Consider the following 21,864-nt stretch of genomic DNA (forward strand, 5'->3'; position numbering starts at 1 on the left):
CCCCGTGAACCCCCCTTCCCCCCGCACCCAATTCTACCCCCATGACCCACCCAACCCCACCCCCCGCCCTGACCCCCTGTCTCAAGAAGCAGCCAAACATGCAGAGCTGGCTTTGCAGTCTATTCTGCTGGGGTCAGAGGAAAAGAATGTGACTCCCAACCCAGTGAGAAAAGCCGTACAGGAGTCTAAACAAGGGAAAGCCAGAGTAGACTGCACATACTGCACCGGCAAGTCTGGTCTGAACCTGTAAACACAGGAGAGGGGAAAAAAAATTAAAAAAAACAAGTAAATAAAGATAAGGTCAGTACCTCCCGATGACAAAACGCTCATGTCTCACAACAACACACACGACTTACGTTTTGAGTATGGCCCGCAGAGCGACCGTTCTCTCCCTCTCGACAAACTTATCGATGAGGTAAGAAGCCATGCGCGGGGCACGAAGGTAGAGCTTAAAGAAACGGTTAAAGTTGCCCAGAGCCCAGGCGGCGCGCAGGGCGAGAGCATGAGACACACAGTCATCCTCCCGCAGTGCTGGTGTGAGATATACTAATTCAGTGGTCAGGTCTGGAGGACAAGGAAAACACACAAAAAAAGTTTCAATCTCTTTACAAATACGACAGGTTTGCCATTGTAGCAAAGACCTCAAATTAAAGATTGATAAAAAATAGTAATAATAATGTTTACAAACTAATCTCACAGATTACCACTTTAACATATGAATCATATAATAACAATACGCTATGAGGAAATACTACCACACCTCCAGTGTTCTTGGTAAAAATGTAGTACAGCAATCTGTATGCTGTAAACTCTCCTATGTTTTCCGATGGATTGTCCTTGTAAAGGGCCTTAAGCTGCGTCTGGCACTGATTGAATTCCTCATGGTCACCCTGAAGACAAGATCAGAATGATTATCACAAAACACAGAAAACCAATTGCAGCGTAATATGTATCAGACAGACAAAGTCACCTTTTCTAGAGCAATGCGTGCATGGCATTCGTATACTTCCACTGTGAATTCTGTACGAACTCCTTGGACCTGCGAGGGTAGAAGCACAGTCCAAGTGATAGGTCTTTAATACCTTTAACGGGTGTCCTGTCCGTCCTGTAAAAAACATTTAGCGGAAACTAACCGTAAGGTCCTGTCGTATGGACTTCATTTGTTCACAGGCGTAGGTGTATTCCTGGTGAGTCTTCCAGTGGGCCTTCACCACCTGCAGAGATTTTCTCAGCACCTGGAGAAGCCAGTGGGGAAAACTTTATCAAAACTTGCATTTGTTGTTAGGCTCCTTCAACTTAATACATTATGGACAGTCAATGATCAGTCAAATAGCACACTGCATTTTTGGTCATTTCTTTACCAGGGCTGGGTAATAACATATCAATATTGTGATGAGACTGGACATTATCTAAGATTTGTTATTGTGATATTGCGATAGTTAAATGTTGTCTTTAAGGCTGCATTACAATAAACTCCATAGACCACCTCATTATCGATCCCTGTTCCTGCTTTTTTCAGGTTAGCCACATTACAAATGATCATTTCTCAAATATTGGTTGTCTAAATATTTTATGAAAACGCCAATATGCTATAAAATTATTAGGATGTCACAATTCCGATTAAAAAGAAAAAACTAAAATTGATCAAAATGAACGTTTGTTTTCGAACTTCAAGCAGGAAATCTTCAGCATGGAAATCAGAAGCAGGTTCCCGATTCTCCCCGTATTTTTGTGGGTAATATTGTCTGACATGGCCGCCATATTGGGGCGGTCAAGAGCAGCCGCTAAACAAATGCAGTGTGCGCTGGGGGATGCGCGGCCCCTCTGGAGTCTACTGCGGCTCGTCTGGCTCCGAACTGACTTTCATGAAATTTGGTTGAGAGTTGGGCGAGCTGCGGCCGGCTCCCTCAACGCGCACCTGGCACTTGGGCTGAAGGAACGAAATTCAAATAGAATTTGAATATTAAAATAACTTTTCGAATACTGAATTGCCATTGGATTGTGTATTTTTTTTTTTACAAGAAAAAAAATTTGATAAATCGAACCATCGTTTGACAGCCTTAGTGTGCGTGTGTTAGTGACAGAGAGCGGAGTCATGGTTGTTAATGACAGTTATGTACTGACCACATACCTTATGTTTACATTTGTTAACTCATTTGGAGTCTTTAAAAAAAACAAAAAAAACAAAAAACATTTAACTAAATGTTTTTTTTCCTGTTAAAACAATACATCACTTTATGACTTTTCCCTTGAAAATAGGACAGCACAGTATTTCTGTAAATTGTGTTTTTATGACCAAAGCATTTACAGTTAAGAGGGAAAAAATATGAATGTGTTGTCGCATGTCCATTTCAGTGGAGCTCCTACATTTTGTGCTGGTGCTCCTAAAATTTTCAGTCGGGAGTACCAGTGTTACTAGTGGAAAAAGTGAGTCTGGAACCCTGCCGGTAGTAATTTGCCTTTCAATACCAGCTTTCCCCTCAAAAATAGCATCCATTGATTTGCGCTTATTTTGGTGAGTAACTTAAAGCAGTGTAATAAGTAACTTATTGTTTATTACGCTAAAGTCCAGTTTTTATAAAGCTCTTAACTTTTGTGTTGTTTAAATATTCTCATGCTATCATTTATAATTGTTATTATTCAAATAAAAAGCTACTTATTGAGAAACAAGTTTTTCTTTACAAATCAAAACTAGGTAGTCTAACAATGGCATGTCAGTCAGTGCTGAAAATGAATCGTGACACCCCTACAAATTATTTATATAAATATTCGTCAAACCATATTGTGAAATTTGATTGTCATTACCCACCCCAACGTTCTATTGGACAATATGCAGCTCCGAAAATCGTAATGATTAATATCTTACGGCTGCCAAACGGTTGAACAGAAATACAAAAACATAAGATGAAAGTTTCAAACTCACATGCACAGGGCGCACTGTGGAGGGGTCAGGGGCGCAGGTGAGCCTCAGATAGTTCTTAGTAATGTCCTGGCAGGTTCCCACAATGGGACAGTCCTCCCAGCTGAGGCCCTCCTGTGTTCCATTGGGCAGGTCAAGGGAGTTGATGGAGAGAACCAGGGGCTCAGAGCGAAGCTGCTTGTGGAAACGCGCTGCCCTACTCTGTTTCTTGGCCTCCCTGTTAGGGTCGTGGAAATCCAAACCCGCATTCCCACCTTTCCTCTTCTTGCCGGGACCAGAATTGTCCTCCAGATTTCTACAAATAACGGGGGGGGGGTTCTTATTTAAAGTAAATCTCAATGTTAAACACACATTTACAGTTTATGATAGTATCTAAAAAGATGGGAGGGAAAGAAAAATGACTAGTGCTGTACCAGACTCAGAAGCTTGTCAGTCGAATCGGAATTGGCTGTTCAATATGAAGATTAGACTATTCGGCAGCATCGCTTCCGAAATAAATGAAAAGTTTTCAGAGTTACCAGTTAGTTACACTTCCAGCGTTGGAGCGGTTTCAACCGGAGAGTTGTGTCTGCGTCGCTTAACGAGACGAGTCCATAATTCCCCTTGTTCATGACCCATGATTGAAATGTTATCCCTGTACATTTGTGTAAGGTTCTGTACTATCTTGTTATTGTAACACACTGATAAATAAATAAATAAATTTATTTTCAAGGCTGCGCGGCTGGATGGCAGTCAACTGATGGTCTCTGACAGATGATTACACTCGCTGACATTCAGGGGGCAGCCCTAAAAATTACCACCTTTTTATGAGGCAATTTAAGAGTTATCATACATGTTTGAGAAGGACACGTTGATTGCATGTTACCTCCTTCCTCTATTGGCTTTTCCTCTCCCACGTCCTCTCTCTCCACCTCCACGGCCCCGGTCCCTGTCATTGCCGCGGCCTCTTCCTCCTTTTTGACGTCGAGACAGCTGAGGTCTGAGGTCACTGGAAATACTGCTGTCTGACTGGGAGCCCGAATCACTGTCGGAATTAAGACCACGTTTGAAACAAGATATATACACACAATGGCCGTCCGACTTGTTGCAGAGCCGGGTGGGGATGCAAGCCTTACCTGCGTCTGTGCCTCTGACTGCTGTGATCTCTGTGTCGGCTGTGGGAGGGAGACGGCGAGGACGAGCGAGAGGAGCTCGACGAGGGGCTCCTCTGAGAGAACACGTTCCTGTAGTGGCCTAGTCTGTGTACAGCCCCCCGACCTCGAGCCGAAGCTGCGGTGCTTCCACCACGGCTCATAGGGCTGTCCAACGTCCTCTGGGAAGACACTGCTTCCCAACGAGACTGCTTTGCCTTGAGTCTGAAGGGAAAATATACCAATTCACAGTTCTGTCTAGAGAGAAGGCTGACATTTGAGCAGCTTTGCTATTGTAAGAAGAAAATTATCCTTGGGAGGGGGTGTCATAAAAAGCTCCTTCCAATGAATGTAATTTAACATTAACTTCATCCAATCACAACATTTACCTAATTAAAAATATGTAGAATTCAAGGGATGTCAGCAGCAAATCACTTACTCTGGCAGTGGTTCACGAGTCCAATCAATAGTATAAGCAGAACCATCCTTCAACCTGTCCTGCAGAACCTCCTTTAACATCTTCTCTGTGCGATCCTTGTCTTCCTCTGTCTCACAGGCTGTAAAACAGCGTTGCACATACTCCTTCATGGCCTGGGGCCAGTCCTGAGGCCTGAAGATAGCTCAATCGTCAGAACATTATCCCCTCTTTAGAAATAATGCATTAAAAATAATTGATCAACTGAAAGAGAGCAGGCCTTACCGGGTCTGAACTCCTCCAGAGGCAGAGTTGGCGGTAGGAGAGGAAGGAGGAAGATTCAATCCCGGCGGCTGCTCCCCTGGGGGAAAGTTCTGGTTGGTCATAACATAGGGCCTCTTTTGGATATTGAATTTGACTGCACCGGATCCAGGAGCCTCTGTTAGAGGGACGGAAAACAGGGAAGAGGTCAAGTTATGATGATCCAAGTATATCTATCGCAGAGTTTCACATTATTCTTTATAACATGTGGCAGGGTCAGCTGACAATTGTTCAAAGTTTATTCTCAAACTACAGTTGCGGAGTGGCTGCAGCAACTTTGTGGAAGCTCTTTATTTGCATCGACACACAAGGCATGAATTACACACCGATGAGTTAGATAGGATGTAGAAAACGTACGTTTCATACGATGCCAGAGTTGCTGGCCTCCTTGCTTTGGGTTATTTTTGTTTTTGTTGGAATCTCCTCTTCCAATGCCTTGTCCGTATTGGTTCTGCTGCTGCTGCTGCGAGTTGTTCTGAGTAGCCTGATAGGAGTTCTGGGCCTGGAAGACCTGTCCATAGTTGGGTCTACCTTGGTTATGATTGTAGGCTTGCATTTGGTTGGGGTCACCAGGTGGGTAAGAATTGTAAGCATTTTGCGATGGAAGTGGGGGGTACTGGGAGTTGGGGGAGGCAGGAATAGAGGGGAGCGGGGGGGGAGGGGGTTTCTCTGAGGTTGTTGGACTTTGGGGGGGCTGAGGGGTTGCAGGGGGTGGGGGCTGGGGCTGGGGGGGGTAGCTAGATGATTGGTCCTCCATTCCGGGCACAGGTGGAGGCTGTTAAATAAAGGAAAAACAAAATACGTAAAATAAAATCCCATAGCCACCATGTGTCAAATGGAAATCAATAGGGCCAGGACGATATGCTTATCTCCTGCTTTATACTATCACGATTTAGTATTTTGATTCGTTATTATGATTTATTGTATTTCATTACTTTTTAACATTAGACCATGGGGAAAAAGTTTAATGAGACATATTTCCAAAAATAATGCACATGACATGTCAGTCTTTCTGACTTATTTCAGCAGCATCATCATATACTGCATTGAAAAGTGGTAAATAAAATGTACATGTACAATAGAATTAATAAAAAAATATATACTTTTTGAACAGTGGTAGTGTAGTCTATTGTAGTGGGTATACTGTGATCCTTGGGAGGGGGTATGCGGAGACTCCCTCTCTCTCTCTCTGGGGAGACTGTATTTTTGGCCATTTAATGTTCCTTTCAAAAAGTGGTATTTAAAAACACTGAGCACTCACAGGAAAAATGCAGAGGGAGACAGGGGCGTAAAGTGTGCCCCGATCGCTCCCTCTTCACGTGGAATGCAAAAATTTCATTTTTCCCGTGGGTGCTCAGCCTCCTCCATGGGTGCTTAGGTGCCCTAAGCTGCCACAGGATTAGCACCTTTGGTGCAGGTCCAAGGAAAAAATTTTTTTTGCGATACTGAGGTGTTTTTTCCCCCTACGCCTAGAAATCAGTCTACCATTACATACAACACCACCCAAACAAACAGGATACAATTGAACAGTATCTAAAAAAGAGAGAGAGCAATTTGTTTGCTGAAGCGATATATTTAATTTCCATTAATTCGAACATTGCCTGTTGTATTTTCATCAATGCTATTGCGTGTCCATTACCTGTCCATTAGAAGTCGGGGGTCCTGGGTAAGGCCCTGGGGGAGCTCCATATTGATTTGGTGGATAGGCAGCACCATACTGTGAATTTACAAAAACAGTCATTTGGTTAATTTTCGCACAAATATATTTAAACAGGTCAATCAAATCTATACATCAATCTTTTGCAAAACATTTGAGTAGTTCTGCGATAATGAGTGTCAAACAATCAGACAATAAGCGGACATTTGAAGTACATGGCACGCATTCCTATGCTGAACATAGGAAACAATCCCTTCACTGTGTACTTACTGGGGCCATGGGGTAGTAATAGTTGGGACAGTATCCTGGATATGTATATCCGGGATACTGCTGTTGATTTTGCTGGTACCAGGGATAGTACTGCTGCTGTTGCTGCATGACAGCAGGGTCAGTCACTGCCGGCTGAAACTGACCAGTCTGAAACAGATGGAAACAGACAGAACTGTGTTACAGATGGAGGCCTGAGTATATCAGGGAAACAGCGTGGATATATCTTACACCGCTTTTACAGAATACATTTGCAAAACAAACACGAAAAAAACTTAACAGGGTTTAAAGTTTTGAGAAAGAGTACATTTTAAATGGTTATACCTCAGGTGCAGTCCGGTTGGCCTGGGCAGCCTTGGACTGGCTCTTGCTGATGGAGGCCAGAGCTTGTCTGGCTTTCTCCCACTCCGGGTTCTCATGCACGGGGCCTTCTGGGCCAGACCCGTAGGACCTGGCATTCAGAGGGGCGACACTCTTTTATATGATACACTGTTCTGGCACCTTTATGAGCACAGTCTCCCGCGGGCATTGTTTAAAGACAACAACAGAGGGTTAACCGCTCGGAAATGTGAATACAATTAAGCTAAATATCAGCCTCCGTGTGTACAATTCACACGACAAAAGTTATAAATTGAGTGTTAATGTGTCAGTTAGGTAAGTAATTATCGATATATCATAATGATTCATATCTACCCTTCTGGCTCTAATTTCTAATATGATGGACAGGAGCCAGCGACCAGAGCAATATAATCACCTATTCGATATGGAAAATATCGACGCCATGGCCTGTAGCCTTGTCCGCCATCTTGGCTAAGGGGCTAACAGGGAAGCTAAGTCATTTAAAGGTATCAAGGAGTGAGGCGACTTAGTTGCCACTGAAGATGCGTTAAATCGAAACGTACAGCTGGGACCGACGGTCGGTGTGTGTCACACCACGCCGACGGACATGTCACGAATTGACAACCCGATAACTCGGCTATTGGGCTGGATTATTCACGTACCAGTTGGCGGCGGTAGTTGCTTGCGTCGCATTGGCCGCCATTTCGCCGCCGACGTTAGCTTAGCTGGTTGGCAGGAGAAGCGGCTAGCGCTAGCGTTAGCCAAGTAGCTTAGCTCCCCGATAGCACAACGTAAACAAGACGAAGTCCACGCTCAAAATATATGCTGAAGGGGCACCGAACCATCCATCGAAAACAGAAGTCACACCCCCCCCCCCCAACCGACCTGACTCTAAACAGACTCGTTTGGAAACAGAAGATCGTGTTGGGAGCCGAATCCAGTGTCCATTTAGGGAACAGTGACTTCGCTCCGACTTTTAACCGCCTGAGAGACACAAAATGGCAGCTGGGTGGAATTCTCCAAACCAAGTGTGACGTTTTGGGGAAACGGAAGCGGACACTGCTCTATGACGCCCTCGTTTCTTTACCCTGCTCAAATATCAAAAAACAAAAGTAAAAATAAAAATACTGCAGATCTATCTTTCAAAGTGTCGTGGCGGATGCGGTTTTGATTCATATATTTTTTTTGCTTTAGATCGACATTGTAAATGTCTATTTATTTTATGTTGGATTTGTACTCGCAATGGTAGGACGTCGTTATCACTATCCTACCTTTATCTTTACTGTGTTGCAAATCGACGCCTATCTGCTCGATCAACTGTTGCACTACTGACCACCTACCCTGACGGACGGGGACACACAGCCCCGCCCCCACCGCGCGCGCATGACGTCATTGTGACGTCACAGACACGACTGCCGTCACAACCACGACAACGACAAATTGGCCGGCGGTCAATGGGAGTTAATGGGTCGCACACGCGTGCACACACATACAGCCAGATGCGCACACGCACACACACACACACACACGCGCGCACCCACACACTTACACGCGCAGGCAAACACGCACACGCACGCACACACATACATACACGCACACAATCGCCATAGGCTTCTATACTTCAATCACAATCCCATGTTTACTGCGTGTAAGTGTTGAGTTGAGATGTTTGCTGAACTATCTTTTTTTTTTTTCATGTGTTTTTTCTTTTCCGTTGTTTATTTTGGCATTTTTTTTTACTCGGTTTTTTTTTGGTTGAGTTCAATTACTTTCGTAAAGTTAGTTGTTATCGATCCTGCGTTTATTGTGACTGCTGAATGGAACCTGTCTGTACTCACATGCCACCCAGCTGCACACATCTGCAAAGACATAATAGTCTATTCCTTTTATTTTGTTTAGTTTGTTGTTTTATAGTTTTTATATTACCCTTTTTTGACTCTTATTTTATCCTATGTATTATTGAATTGCGATTTAGGAATCAGTTAGTCTAGTTTAGTTAATTAGTAAGTTCGTTTTTCTGCCAGATTGTTACTGACCGGTTAGTACATATTATGCATAATCTCCGGGTGCGGTGCTGTGTCATTTCACTATATGTATGTGACAAATAAACATCTTGAATCTTGAATCTTCTCTGGACTATGTGCTGCGGATTTTCAATTCTTAGATTTGTTCAGTGGAAATAAAAATAAAAACGAATATTTTATTCATAGTTCATTTATTGTGCAATGTTTTTGTTTTCATTTTAATTGACCGTTTCGGTCGCATCACGATTCTGATATCTGAAACGAGCAAACGTTTTTTCCAAAAACAGTATCAAGCATAGACTTATGTATAATTTGCTCTTTTCCCAAATTTCTGTGAGTGAATGGTTTGCTTTCGGAGATAATCTGTCCAATCTCAAACTCTATATCCACTCTATATATGGGCCCGTACCAAATGAACAAATTCATCAAAACTTCATTCTGTTCAGGGTAGTATTTTCAATGGTTGTTGACTGTAGCCTATCATGATGAATGAGCAACCACCATCAATTAGTCGCGATCACTTTCCTGGTGGATTCCATCGCGTCACACATAAAAGCCAGAGATATAGATATAGTTTTTTAAAGTCGTTTTCTGTTTCTTTTAGACGCCCAAACAGAATTTGTCACAAATCCATGTCTATTTCCCGAATGAATGATTGTCCCATTCAGTATCCTTTACAGCTGCGGCATCATCCCACAAATATGTGGAGCCGGTATGACGAGAACCCTAAAAACAATATACGACTCACTTCCTGCTCCATTGTATGAAGCCAAGAGGAGTGTGGTCGTGGAAGTTCTTTCTTCTTACGAGGAAGTTGAGTAGGGTTTTCTTGGTTCCTGAACTGACCATGTGTCCGCCAATGATCAGCAAATTCACAGCTATGGGGAGACATTGTAATGTTATAGGCTCTGTGGTATGAAGTTATACTTCACTGACTGCATTCCATGAGTTCAGCAATTAGATCTATCCCAAATCTATAGAAATCTGGCCTCTGAGATAAGCAGAATTTGGCTGGTTTCCTAGTAGGCCCTACAGTATTATGCCAGTACAGTATTATGCCTGACTGTAGACTTTAAAACTTAGCTTCTTATTTATATAGTACTTATAACTACTTATTTATATAGTACATATTATATAGTTATAAAACTACTTAGTGAGTAGCCTTCAATAAAGTGTACTATTTTGATTCCATGAGGAGACTGCCACATCAATTGCAATTTCACTATATATACATTCAATGGCACAGTGCATTGCACTGCTGCCTCACAGTAAGAAGGTCCTGGCGGGTTATCTCCCAAATAGGAGTTTTTCTGTGTGGAGTTTGCTTGTTCTGAGTATATCAGGTCCCCCACCAAAAATATGCACACCTCACCATCGTCCGACCAGCGATGGACATTTGGTACCAGGTCCCTGGGCGCGTCGCCCACTGCTCCTGGCTGCCCCCCTGGAGGAAGCACATGCCAGGATGGGAGAAATGCCACATTTCACTGGCCACCACCCAAAAAGCATGTGTGTGTATATATGCATGTGTTGTACTGTGATGTGACAAATAAAGATTCTTCTTAAAACATTTGTTTGTCACATACATATTGCACGGTGTACAACATGTAGTGAAATGTTTTTGGCAAACTCCAGAGACTGTGCACGGTAGAGTATTACAAATAGAAAAAGAATCAGCCGCATAAACTATGTACATGTGTATGTTTATGTGGTGCAATGTTTGCTGTGCAATGTTTTAGAGCTGAGAAAATCAAATATCAAGGAATAGCAGGGAATGCTGTACAGATGTGCAAGCTGTACCAACAATCAACAACAACAGAAGCTATGTACATGGTGCAATGTCTGCAAATATATATATATATATATATATATCTTGAAGTTGAACTTTATATATATATATATATATATATATATATATATATATATATACACACACCATACAATTTCATTAAAAAAAACACAACATTTTAACAGTCTCATTAACAATTAAAAATTATTCTATTCTACGTTTATTCCAAAAACAATGGAGAAACTATGAGAGGAGAATGGTGAAAAATGTCCAGCCAGTTCCTCACCATTGTGATTTGAATATGCCCGCTAACCCCCCAAATATAATAAAATAAAACAAATAAACAAACAAACAAAAAAGAAACAAAAAAAAAAATCAGCAAACAAACAAACGAATTAATTAATATACAAATAAATAAATAAATAAATAGTATTTGTTATATACCTTTAGAATATAATACAATATAATATAATATAATGTCTGTATGTATAATAAATATAATGAAATGTAATGTAATTTCATTTGATGTGATGTGATGGGATGTCATGTAATATAACATAATATAAGTTATTCTTCCTCCAGCTTCCATGGAGCTCCTCGGCGTCACTTCCTGATCCAGGCCCTTCCTTCCCTGAGGAAAAAAGAAAGTCTGGTCGGAGAGAAGCGCAGCGGGGACGAGCAGCGAGGGAGCGGCCGCAGAAACGCACGCATACACACACACACACACACACACACACACACACACACACACACACACACACACACACACACACACACACACATGTCCAGTGAGTAAAGCTCGGCTACGGACCAGGATCCCAACGACACGATACACACTTTACAGTAAGTTTTTGTCTTATTCCAATTTTTTTTAATTCATTTTGGCAAACACTCTGCCATGAAGAGCCTGCGCGCACTAGTTCTCCGCTTTCCCCCCCGAAAATCTGTCAAGAACACCCGATTAAAAAAAAAGAAAAAAAAGAAAGGAATCAGTCGAAAAGGTAAAAGTTGTTGTATGTGCTGTGGTGGGGGTGAGGGGTGGGGTAGGGTCTGTGACTCCCCTTCACTCACACACTGGGTTTCCTTACGTTGCTTTTTAGTTTTGCCGAGTTGATAATTAAATTAGTTGGAAGAGTCGTTTTTTTGGGGTTTTTTTTTTGACTGGGAAAAAACCCCCGGCAGTGATGAGTTTCAGGGTTTAACAGCAACAAGAGTGATAATTATAAGTAGTAGCAAGTATCATAATTGTAATGAAAAGTGCTAAAGGCCTTAGTTATGTCATCTTCTCCTTACTAAAACAAGAGTGCCTCTGGAGTAGAACGGTTTGTTTTTTAATATAAAGGGTATATCATCTATAATATATGTCATGTATGATTTCTTTCATTTTTCATTTCACCATTATTTAGTTCTTGGGGATAAAGTGAGGGGTGAACCCCTCATTTTCAATGATGGCGAGGTCACATTAAGGCAGAAAAAACCCCAAACAAATAACAAAAAACAAACAAATAAATGAATAAACATAAAATAAATAAATACACAAAATAAAAAAATAAAAACTAATGGGAGCCTCCTCCAGCCCTACCCCACAGGTGCTAGTATACTACTTAACTGGTCTTTGTATTATTTTGGTCTTTTGAAGGGACATGAATGTTCCTCTCCTATAGCCTGGGGGTGGGAATTCGGGGAAAAGTATGTGCTTGCCGTGCACGCTGTGTATGTTTCACCTGCAAGTCCCAGCATGGCCTTCGCAGCCGCAGCCGTGCCCCCAAAAAAAATCCAACAGATTCACACAAAGTTGCACAACATAAAAGCGGCGCTGTGAGCAGAGCACTTACGGGACAGGCTCACCAAAACCTGCGCTCCACTGGCCCTACCTTACAGCGGTAAATAACAAAGTACCGACTCTGATGCTCAAAAACTGGTGATATAAATATTTTGGGTTGGGTTCGTCTCATTATTTCAGGTGTGAACAAGTTTAATTCTTAAACTCTTAATCTCTTGGCATTGCCTTATTATTAAAACAATTTTTTGCTATGCTGCTGCTTATGCTCCATTAATTTCCTCCTGTTTTGGCCAACCCAATTTCCTTGTTTCCAGCCATGCCACTCCACAAGTCATCCAGGGCCCCTCGGCTGGACCCCACCATGATCTCTGCCCCGCTGGGGGACTTCCGTCACACCATGCACATCGGGAGAGGAGGCGACGCCTTCGGTGACACCTCATTCCTGTCCACGCATGGGCCGAGCCCCGCCAGCTCTGACTCGGGAGACCCGGGGGCGCTGCCGGCCGCCGACTCGGAAATGCCGCCCGACCGCGGTGAGTTCGCGACGGACGGCGTGGAAACGTCGCGGGACAACGACCTGCAGCACTCGGAGTCGGTGTCGTCGTTCACGTTGGACTTGGACCTGGACCTGGGCCCGTCGATCCTGGGGGACGTTTTGGGGGTGATGGACGGACTGGGACTCGACCCCGCCGGCGAGGGAGACGTGTTTGGTCCCAGCAACAACAACAACATGGCGGCGGCGGACGCGAAGAAGGGGATGGTGACGACCGAGGACACCACGCGGAACGACTTCGGCGACGGTGAGCCGGTCGGGACGGACGGGAACCAGGTGGTAGATCGGGAAGACGGCAGGACGACGGACGGAAACGGGATCAAACCGAAGGGGCTGAGGCCGAAGGTGAGGTTCAGCGACAAGCGGGAGGAGATCATCCGCCAGGCGTCGGAGGAGGAGGAGGCTCAAGGGCTCGGGCTCCAGGACGAGGAGGAGCCGGAGGGCGTCGGCCGCGGGGCCCCCCGGGACGAGAGCGGCAGCTACCTGGGCGGTGGCGGGGCGGAGGTGAGCAACCACAAAGCCGACGCGCCCCCCAGCCCGGCGTCGTCACGCAGCTCGGACTCTGAGGGAGCAAACCTCCTGGATTGTCGGAGGGCGGAGAACTGCCACTCGGAGACGGATTCCGAGGAGGAAATGGGAGATTGTGGAAGAGGCTACACGTTTGAAGACGAGTTTGACGATGAGATTGGTCTATAGGGGGGGCGGGGGCGGCGTTATTATATGTATATAAAATATACAATCACGTTTGCTGTCAAGTTAAAAAAAAAAAAAAAATTCTGGAATTCATTCTTTATTCTTTGTACAAGCATCATAAAACTGAGTTGTAGGCAGAAAGAATGTTATAGAAGAGACGAGACTTTTGAAGAAATGGCTTCAAAAAAAAAACCAAACCCCACGTTGTACAGTTCTCTTCTTCAATGTAAGATATAGATGAAGATATACGGCTGGACAACACATCTTCATATTGTATCGATAGTAACAGGTAATGGAAAGTGTCAAACTGGCCATAAATATATTTTTTTTCTGAGTTGCGTTTCTCCAGTGAAAGTTTTGCAGCACTTTGATTCATTCCGTGGGCCCCGAACGCTTGGTCTGTGGGAATGATTAACTCACTCACTATTAAGTTCAATTCAGGGCGATGGAACGATTATATCGATATTTGTACTTTTACTATGTGAAATGTTTTGGTTTTTTTTGTCACCTGAAGTCTGTACAACAGGTTTAAAGTTTATTATAAAGAGCTTTTAGGCTATCTTGTTAAAAAAAGAGTATTGTACCCTTAGGAATGGTAATTCCTGTTATACTGCATGTTCCATGTTCCCAGTTTCACCTTGCATCTGCCTTGAAAATGGGAAATGCCCTCAAACCAAAGATACTTTGTTCTGTACATTGAATTACTGTGAACTACTCACATTCCAAAACTGTACTTCGATGAACTATGTTGGTTCTGATCAAAACAAGATTATTTGTTGTTTTTTTTTACTATGCCTGAATGTCTTAAAAACAGGTATCAGCGTTTGATGCCATCGTTGCTAAAGCAACCGTGTTGTCTGTTTCTTTGGTTTATTATGAACGCTGTTGCAATCGTTAAGTCAGCTGGTGTGTTAAGACGAGGCATGCCGCTCTTTTAGATCTTTATGAAATTCATCTATTGAAACGATTGTTTACTGTTGTTCGTAATGGGTAGATCTCCACAAAGGACTGTTCATCTCACGAGTTTCATATGTTGAAATTCTTAAAAACTTAAGGAACAACAAAATCTGTTCTTTTCCTCTTGTTCCATCTATGTTATGCTGTGAGTTTTAATATTTCAGTAAAAATAAATATAATAAATTGGGAATATGTTGATCGGGTGTGGTTTTGACTTCCTCTTTCCTCCGATTCAAACCGTAGAAGAGCGCGCAGATCAATATTCAGCAGCTCGACAAAAGACGGATGGGATTTTTGAACCAACAATTTGACTTCCTCAATGAGAGCAACATAAATGCACACACAAATTAAGGAGAGTATAGACCACAGGACTACGGTGTTGGAAAATCGTTTTAATCTGATATAACCCAACGTAGGGCTCATATGGAAAATCTACCGTGTGAAATCATACTATATACAATAGCGTCCATAACTGTCATTCGTATAAACTCATCTTTGCGTCAAACATCTAAACCGATATTGTCCTGAACAAGTTGAACCCTGACAGAGCGGTGGAGATCATCACGCCGGGCAGCTGCGGATGCCAGTGGACCTCCTTGACCTCCGACTGTCCCTGGTGCAGGAAGAGCAGCTGGGGGGGCAGGTCCTTCACCCCCTCCGCCCTGGCGCCCACGTCGCACGACTCCACCGAGAGGTCCCACTGGCTGACCACGTCGTCCGCGCCGCCGGCGGCGAACACACTGGAGTCCGCCGGGTTCCACTCGACCGAGGTGATGGGGGCGCTGTGCTGCTTGAAGTTCGCCACGGGATGCCCTGACTGCAGGGAGACAAGTTTAGGGGGTTTTGAGTTTCCATTTAGGAAAGCGCATCAATTTGACCATTATACAGTTTCCACACCAAATTTAGCGGGGTTTTTTTTTTAAGCCCGGGTAAACTCGCTAAAAATATAAGTATTGTATTGTAATATTGCCAGCAGAATTTTTTTTTTTTTTTTCCTGGTGCCACGACGTCATGAACATGTCGAAAAAAGGAGTGTGTCATGTTCCAGTGTGATTGAGAACAAAACAGTAGAGGAGACCAACTAAAAAAAAAAAAAAAAAACGACAAAAAAAAAAGGTGAAACTTGAAAAAAACAAACAAACAAAACAAAACAAAAAAGGTATTTTGAGCCGTTCAAAAGAATCGGCTTGTTCATGAACGACCCAACACTACAGTAGAAGCAGCGTGGAGCACCGGCAGCACACTCCATGCTGGTCCTTCGGCGGCGGGGAGCGGGGAGCGGGGAGCGGGGAGCGGCTTGGGGCGCGCTGGAGTGACTCGCGGCCCGGCGGGGTCCTCCACTGTGCTCTTCCACTGTTTGACCCCCACACTCAAAACATTTCATGGTCCCCCATGTGGGGGGAAAAAAAGGCAATGACTTCTGATTTTCGATGCTAAATTGGGATACGAAATGATGGAATAATACACGGATATTCCTGTCTATTTATGCGCCAACGTATGGAAATTCAACGCACGTCGCATCGTGCAGGTAAAGGGGCCAAAATGAGTGGGTCGACCCAGGTGTCCTGCTCACGTCAGAGTCGGTCGGAGGTGGAGCTGAAAAAAAAAACCTGTCTCTATTGCCGGGTCATTTGACCCGGGACTGAGACCAGGATTTTTCCTTTCCCACTGATGACAAATGCCAGATGTTAGCGAGTGTTACCAGGTTTTTGGTGCGGTTGGAAAGGGGTATTATGAGAGTGATTAAAATTGAATCTAATCACTCCAGAGTCCAGGTGGTCAACACGAACATTCTATCTTACCGCATAACATTGGAGAACTTTACCCCAGTTATTGCCTTCCAACTTAAGGAAAAGCATTAATACATTTCAGATTTTGTGTTTCTCGATTTTGTCCCGGATAGATATCATCGCTGGTTTTGAAAAGGCTTTAGACACAGTGTGGTAATAGGACTTGGCCTGTGTTTGAAATATTTTAATTTTGTTGAATGAAATATAAGATAGACGGTCGTTTCACAGATCAGACTTGTCAAAATGAAACATATAGGGAGCGAAAGAAAGTGAAACTTCCCATATGCCTTGACCAATCATGTTGCCAGGGGGCGGTGGATCTGTTCGCACACGTTAGATGGAATGAGTCCCAACTGGAAACAACCTGACCAGCCAAACCAAACAACAACACGCTAAATGGAACACGACAAGGCTGACCATCCATTGCCAGGAAACTTAAAAAAACAAAAAAAACAAAAAAAAAAAAACATTTTAGAGAGGGACTGCTGGAATCTGAGATGAGATGGACGGATACATTATATAACTGTGTAGAGACCCTCTTTAAAGTAGGATAAACAAACATGACATGTCCTTCAGATCCAAACCGCCAAGAGGGGTCAGACAAGGGTGCCCTCTATCTGTTTATTGTAGTCATTCAACATTATGTTTTTTTGGCAAGTTTTCAAAACTAGCAAAAAATAGGATGAATATGATTGATGTTAGAGAAGAAAAATAAATAAAAGCAGGCAATGTATCAGTAAATGGGAAAATATGCAACGGCCAGCAATTTGACATTGGTACTTCATGTATTAGTAGTTGGCCATTTTCACCTGTCGGTGTCCATAATTTTGTAGAATAATTAAATTTACATGTAGCGTCATATAGCAAATGTAGGGTGAAAACTGAATTTTCTGGCGTTGATTAAATGACACTAACTAAATGATAAGGGATTCATTTTGCCGAAGCCCAAACTTGCAGCCGTCGCCACAGCTTACCTGAAATTGTCGAAGATCCCATACTTTTAAGAGGCCGTCGTCCCCGCCGGAGAGGATGAACGGCTCGCTCCTGTTCCAGCTGATGACATTGATGTCCGCCGAGTGCGCCTCGTCGGCTGAGAGCATGGAGTTTGGTGGGGCGCGGATATCCCAGATTCGGATCGACCGATCCACAGAACACGAGGCAAAAACCTGGTGTAGACGGGAGTGAAAATGTATTTAGAGTGCTCATGTCTTCCCAGAAACAACATTAGTTTGAGCCACTTGGTGGTGAACATACCGTGGCTTCAGTGGGTGACCACTGCAGGTCCTCCACTGACTTGCTGTGGGAGCTGAAAGGACGCTGGTCCACCTTCCATGACGTGGATCCTTCCTGTGGTTCCCACACATGGATGTTCTTTTTACAGTCACCACTGACGAGACGACCTTAGAAAAAATAATAATACTAATAATAATTAAATTTCAGCCTCTCATTTAAAAAAAAAATTGTCGTATACTTTTCCTAATTTAAAAAAAAGTTTGATATATTGATAATATTGGATCTATCTGCACACATTCGTCAGATTCTGCTTGGTTTTAAAAACTATTTATGAAAAAAGAAAATCAACGTGTTGTACAAAGGAGGTGTCCTTCATACCCACAGAAATGATATTTCACTTTTCCCCCGTTTGCATTTGTGGAACAGTTAGTCTTTTAAGTGGAAATCCATAACATTCTCTGTATTGGGTGGATTCTTCTGCAAGCCCCTGAGTTCCATTCAAAACTGCAACCTTTTTATTTCAATAGCCAGATGACCCTCGTCTTTGAGCTAAGACGGTCACTTAACATTTTTTTTTTTAACGTATATTGTCTAATGATTGATCTATTTTTTTGTTTGTTTCCAAGAGCATATAGAGGAGCACACGCATGATGCAAATACAATGAGTGGTTGGTTCTTAAGAGTGCCAGCTAAATAAAGTATAAGATATGGGGTTTAACTAAATAATCTTACGAAATAACACTTTCAAATTACACGAAAAATATGAGTTTTATATCCATGGGAGTTATTATTAACCTCACTTTCTCAAGACGTTTGGAATCATAGGGAAACCAAACAGTTAATTCTCCATCAACTTGATTTTTTCATACTAATACCAATCAAGGCGAAACACTTACCCGGCACTTTAGGGGACCAATCCACTGCAAAGCCCTCCGTCATGTGGCCCGAAAAACTAAAAAGGGGTTTCGTTTCTTGCTGGTTTTTTATGAATTCTGCCATGGCAGCAGCGCTGTGGACCGCCTCCATCTGGCGTTGCAGGTCAAATATCTCCACCTGTCCCTTCTCTGACCAAACAGCAGCCAACGACCGCTCTCCGCATTGGGTGACCTGAACATGGAAGAACATTCAGAAACTATAGTCGACATTATCACACACTCAGTATTACGGAGTACTGAGCTACCCATCTCTGCGGCAGCTTTACATGTAGGTTACTGGGTCAGTAACATAAAGCTACAGATGAGATGGGTAGCATTTCACCGCAGCATATCTGCAATATCAGGGAACGTACTCTGACTCTGTTGACTCCACCGTAGTGAGGCACCATGGCCATTTCCATTTGTGGCTTCTTGTCTTCATCCTCCTCCTCCTCCTCCTCCTCCTCATCACTCTGCTCATCGTCACCGCTCTCCTCTCCCTCTTTCTCGGTGCCGTGGAGATTATGCATGCGCATGACAAGAAGTCTAAGAGGCCATAAACAAATCCACCAGGGGAAGAAAAAAAATAAATTTATATTGTGGATTCCAACATTTTTTTGCAAACAACAAAACAGTCAAGATACTGCCATTTGAACCAAAAGGTTTAAGAGTAAGGGCAGCATAGAATCTGCAATGCCCTTTAATCCTACATACACTTATCTCAATTGTCATCATTTATTGTGCATGGCGCTTGGCTGCACACTATATAATTCAGTAGGCTACAGATTTTTAAGCCAAATGTTTAAGTATAGTGAAAGATTTACAACAATGATCACAAAAACAAATGTGATGATAAATATACTTTGAACCACTGTGACCAAACTGCTGTGGAAAAAAAAAGCTTCCAAATGCATTTAATTAGTCTTATTAAAAAGGATTCTGGCAATCATTAGGCTTTTCATGCTCCACCTCGACAATTAACGTCACGTTTTACACCCAGTTCGACTGTCCCGGGGTGGGTAGGGCCATTCATGCTGCCTGAGAATTCTTATCTACAGCCTTGAACTTTCCAATGATTGTAATAATGAATGTCATGTGGGGTGAATGCCGTGCTGTGGAAATATGATGTTCAATTTTGACTGACATCTGTGGAAATTGGCAGGGGCACAACGAGCGCCAGAAATAGACTCGGCGCCGAAATTGACCCAGCTGTTGGCCGCGAGCCACATGGCACTTTGGGAGCTACCAGGGTGAGAAGTGAAGCGCTGCACCAAAAATTAATTGTGTGTTGGAGAGCTTCTGCTTCGGACCAGGTCTGAAGCCCAAATTCTGAGGCCCGTAAACAAATATTTCACAGACGAGGGGGTGGAAGACCCATTGATAAAGATGCAAGACACTTTTTTACATTGGACCCAATGCCAACATTTAATAAGATGGTTGACCATTTAAGTTAGACAGCATGGTCTAACTGGAGATACTTGGAAATAACACTCGACTTGTTAGACCTTGCATCTTTCTAATTAGAGATGCACCGATCCACTCTTTTACTCACGGCTCCGCCGATCAGAGCGATATCCCCCCCCCCCTCCCCAAACAGAGCAAATACCAACTCTAGCTGTTATTTAATTTACTCAGTTTCCTGCTGCCTGCTGCGGAGCAGATCACTCCTGAAAAGAAAAAATCGCCCCCACGTTCTCATGGCCCGGTGACAAATGCCCCGCAGCCCCGCACGCTCCGCGAGCTGGTGGTTGGGAACTTCTGCACCATTCCGTTGTTGACAGTCGGGTTTATTTCCCGCTTTCATCACCACATCTGTGGAGTTACTGGACATCCTGGTCAGTGGCGCACTCTTCCTCCCACACGGACCTTGCACACCGCTACCGGGACTTTTTCTCTCTACCGTTCGTTCTCTGCGCAACAAACCAAATTAACTTATACTGAACTTTATTTCTCATCACATGTGAATTCAGTCACTAACATTAGCAATTGGCAATTCTGACTTCTAATTGTGTTATTTTTTTAATATTCAAATTACATTTGAATTTTGTTCCTGCAGCCCTAAAATGCTCGCCCAACTCCAACAGTTAATATCGGACATCAACGTCAGTCCAATATCCGATAAGTGAACGACGCCAGTATCAGCACCAGATACCGATATTGGATCATACCCACCTCTATTTCTTATAGTACCAATAGTGAATTAATTCCAGTCCAGAGGGCTTGACAGCTTTCAAATATGCTATGTTACATCTATTCAGGCAGGAAGGTTATTTATTATATTTATCAGGCAATACTCGTGTCGTGCCTCCTAAATTCTGTGTATCTCAGTAACCCTCGCTGCAAACTCTTTAAATCGCTTTTGGATCATATAAAAAATAATAACGGTGCTTTATGCCTACTGTACTGTACACCAAAGAACTTTCGCTAGGACTTCGAGTTCCACACAAATTTTCAAAATGACATTTTCAAACTTTCTGTTGTCTTAAGGGCTGTTAGGGGCGCACTCCAGACACGGACAGTCGTTTGGTTTGAGACTGTTCGTCCGTCAGAGGCTCTTGTGATCAGTCACAGAGCAGACTCTTGTGAGCAGATCGGGTTGGTTTGATATCGGTTCTCAAGTCTCGGTCCTGCAGTGTGTGTTAGAGTGGCGAGATGCGCGACCCCCTGTGATCGTCGTCCTTGCCAAATCCTTCAGTGTGTACATGGGGGAAAGGGCTTTACATATGGGATGTTGCTTTTTTGTCTTTTTGAATTTCGCTTCTATCGGTAGCAACTATCCCAGAACCTACCTGTTACTGAGAGCAGTGTTGGCCTGCGTGCCCGCACAGAGTAGCATGGACAGGGGGAACTGCTCTCTGCCCTCCCCATCTCCATCTCTCAACACGTCGAAGCTCAAACAGGGAGCACCTGGGATGGGGTTACGGGGGGGGGAGGGGGAAAAAAAAAAGTTGGCCGTTAATGTTTGATCGGGTTCTAGCGTCCGGGTCTACCTCGTTACAGAACCACGGGCAGCACCGCGTCGCAGTGTTTACAACGGGACACGTGCTCGCGTCTTGCCTGTCTGGCACTCGTGGTACAT

At 43.5% G+C, this 21,864-nt stretch overlaps 3 protein-coding genes across 4 annotated transcripts in view; 1 reads left to right on the top strand and 2 right to left on the bottom strand.

Annotated features, from left to right (window-relative positions):
• Positions 1-81: 81 nt before the first annotated feature.
• Positions 82-8,015, bottom strand: leng8 (leukocyte receptor cluster (LRC) member 8; the record flags this gene model as incomplete). The annotated part of the gene is made up of 15 exons (XM_080005135.1): positions 7,712-8,015; positions 7,035-7,161; positions 6,714-6,860; positions 6,426-6,503; positions 5,144-5,561; positions 4,751-4,904; positions 4,490-4,660; positions 4,036-4,275; positions 3,786-3,944; positions 2,924-3,215; positions 1,134-1,235; positions 971-1,039; positions 761-890; positions 357-564; positions 82-244 (listed from the first exon to the last, which is right to left on the bottom strand). The coding sequence occupies exons 1-15, from the start codon at positions 7,750-7,752 to the stop codon at positions 82-84; spliced, it is 2,499 nt and encodes an 832-aa protein (XP_079861261.1). The 5' UTR covers positions 7,753-8,015.
• Positions 8,016-11,528: 3,513 nt separating this feature from the next.
• cdc42ep5 (CDC42 effector protein (Rho GTPase binding) 5) lies at positions 11,529-15,032 on the top strand. Of its 2 annotated transcripts, none has more exons than XM_080006170.1 (2): positions 11,529-11,705; positions 12,960-15,032. In XM_080006170.1, exon 2 carries the CDS (start codon positions 12,962-12,964, stop codon positions 13,892-13,894), a length of 933 nt encoding a protein of 310 aa, XP_079862296.1. In that variant the 5' UTR covers positions 11,529-11,705; positions 12,960-12,961; the 3' UTR covers positions 13,895-15,032. The 2 variants fall into 2 exon arrangements, with proteins under 2 accessions (XP_079862296.1, XP_079862295.1); XM_080006169.1 differs by lacking the exon at positions 11,529-11,705 and adding an exon at positions 11,744-11,863.
• Positions 15,033-15,227: 195 nt separating this feature from the next.
• grwd1 (glutamate-rich WD repeat containing 1) overlaps positions 15,228-21,864 on the bottom strand; it is a gene marked incomplete at its 5' end in the record, with an annotated part of 6,829 nt that continues 192 nt past the window's right edge. The window contains 7 exons of the mRNA XM_080005060.1: positions 15,228-15,665; positions 17,613-17,804; positions 17,893-18,038; positions 18,768-18,978; positions 19,160-19,331; positions 21,575-21,692; positions 21,843-21,864. The exon at positions 21,843-21,864 is cut by the window's right edge and continues 192 nt beyond it. Of these exons, the coding sequence (XP_079861186.1) occupies positions 15,357-15,665; positions 17,613-17,804; positions 17,893-18,038; positions 18,768-18,978; positions 19,160-19,331; positions 21,575-21,692; positions 21,843-21,864 (1,170 nt within the window). The 3' untranslated portion in view covers positions 15,228-15,356. The remainder of the gene's footprint in view (positions 15,666-17,612; positions 17,805-17,892; positions 18,039-18,767; positions 18,979-19,159; positions 19,332-21,574; positions 21,693-21,842) is intronic.

This window comes from Zeus faber, assembly GCF_960531495.2.
Source record: "Zeus faber genome assembly, chromosome: 8".
NCBI lineage: Eukaryota > Metazoa > Chordata > Actinopteri > Zeiformes > Zeidae > Zeus > Zeus faber.

Excerpts from the sequence above, each read along its gene's own strand:
- cdc42ep5 (XM_080006169.1), top strand. The coding sequence starts at position 11,761 with ATGAAGAGCCTGCGCGCACTAGTTCTCCGCTTTCCCCCCCGAAAATCT. Across the intron at positions 11,864-12,959 it reads GAAAGGAATCAGTCGAAAAG|CCATGCCACTCCACAAGTCA; the intron begins GTAAAAGTTGTT and ends CCTTGTTTCCAG.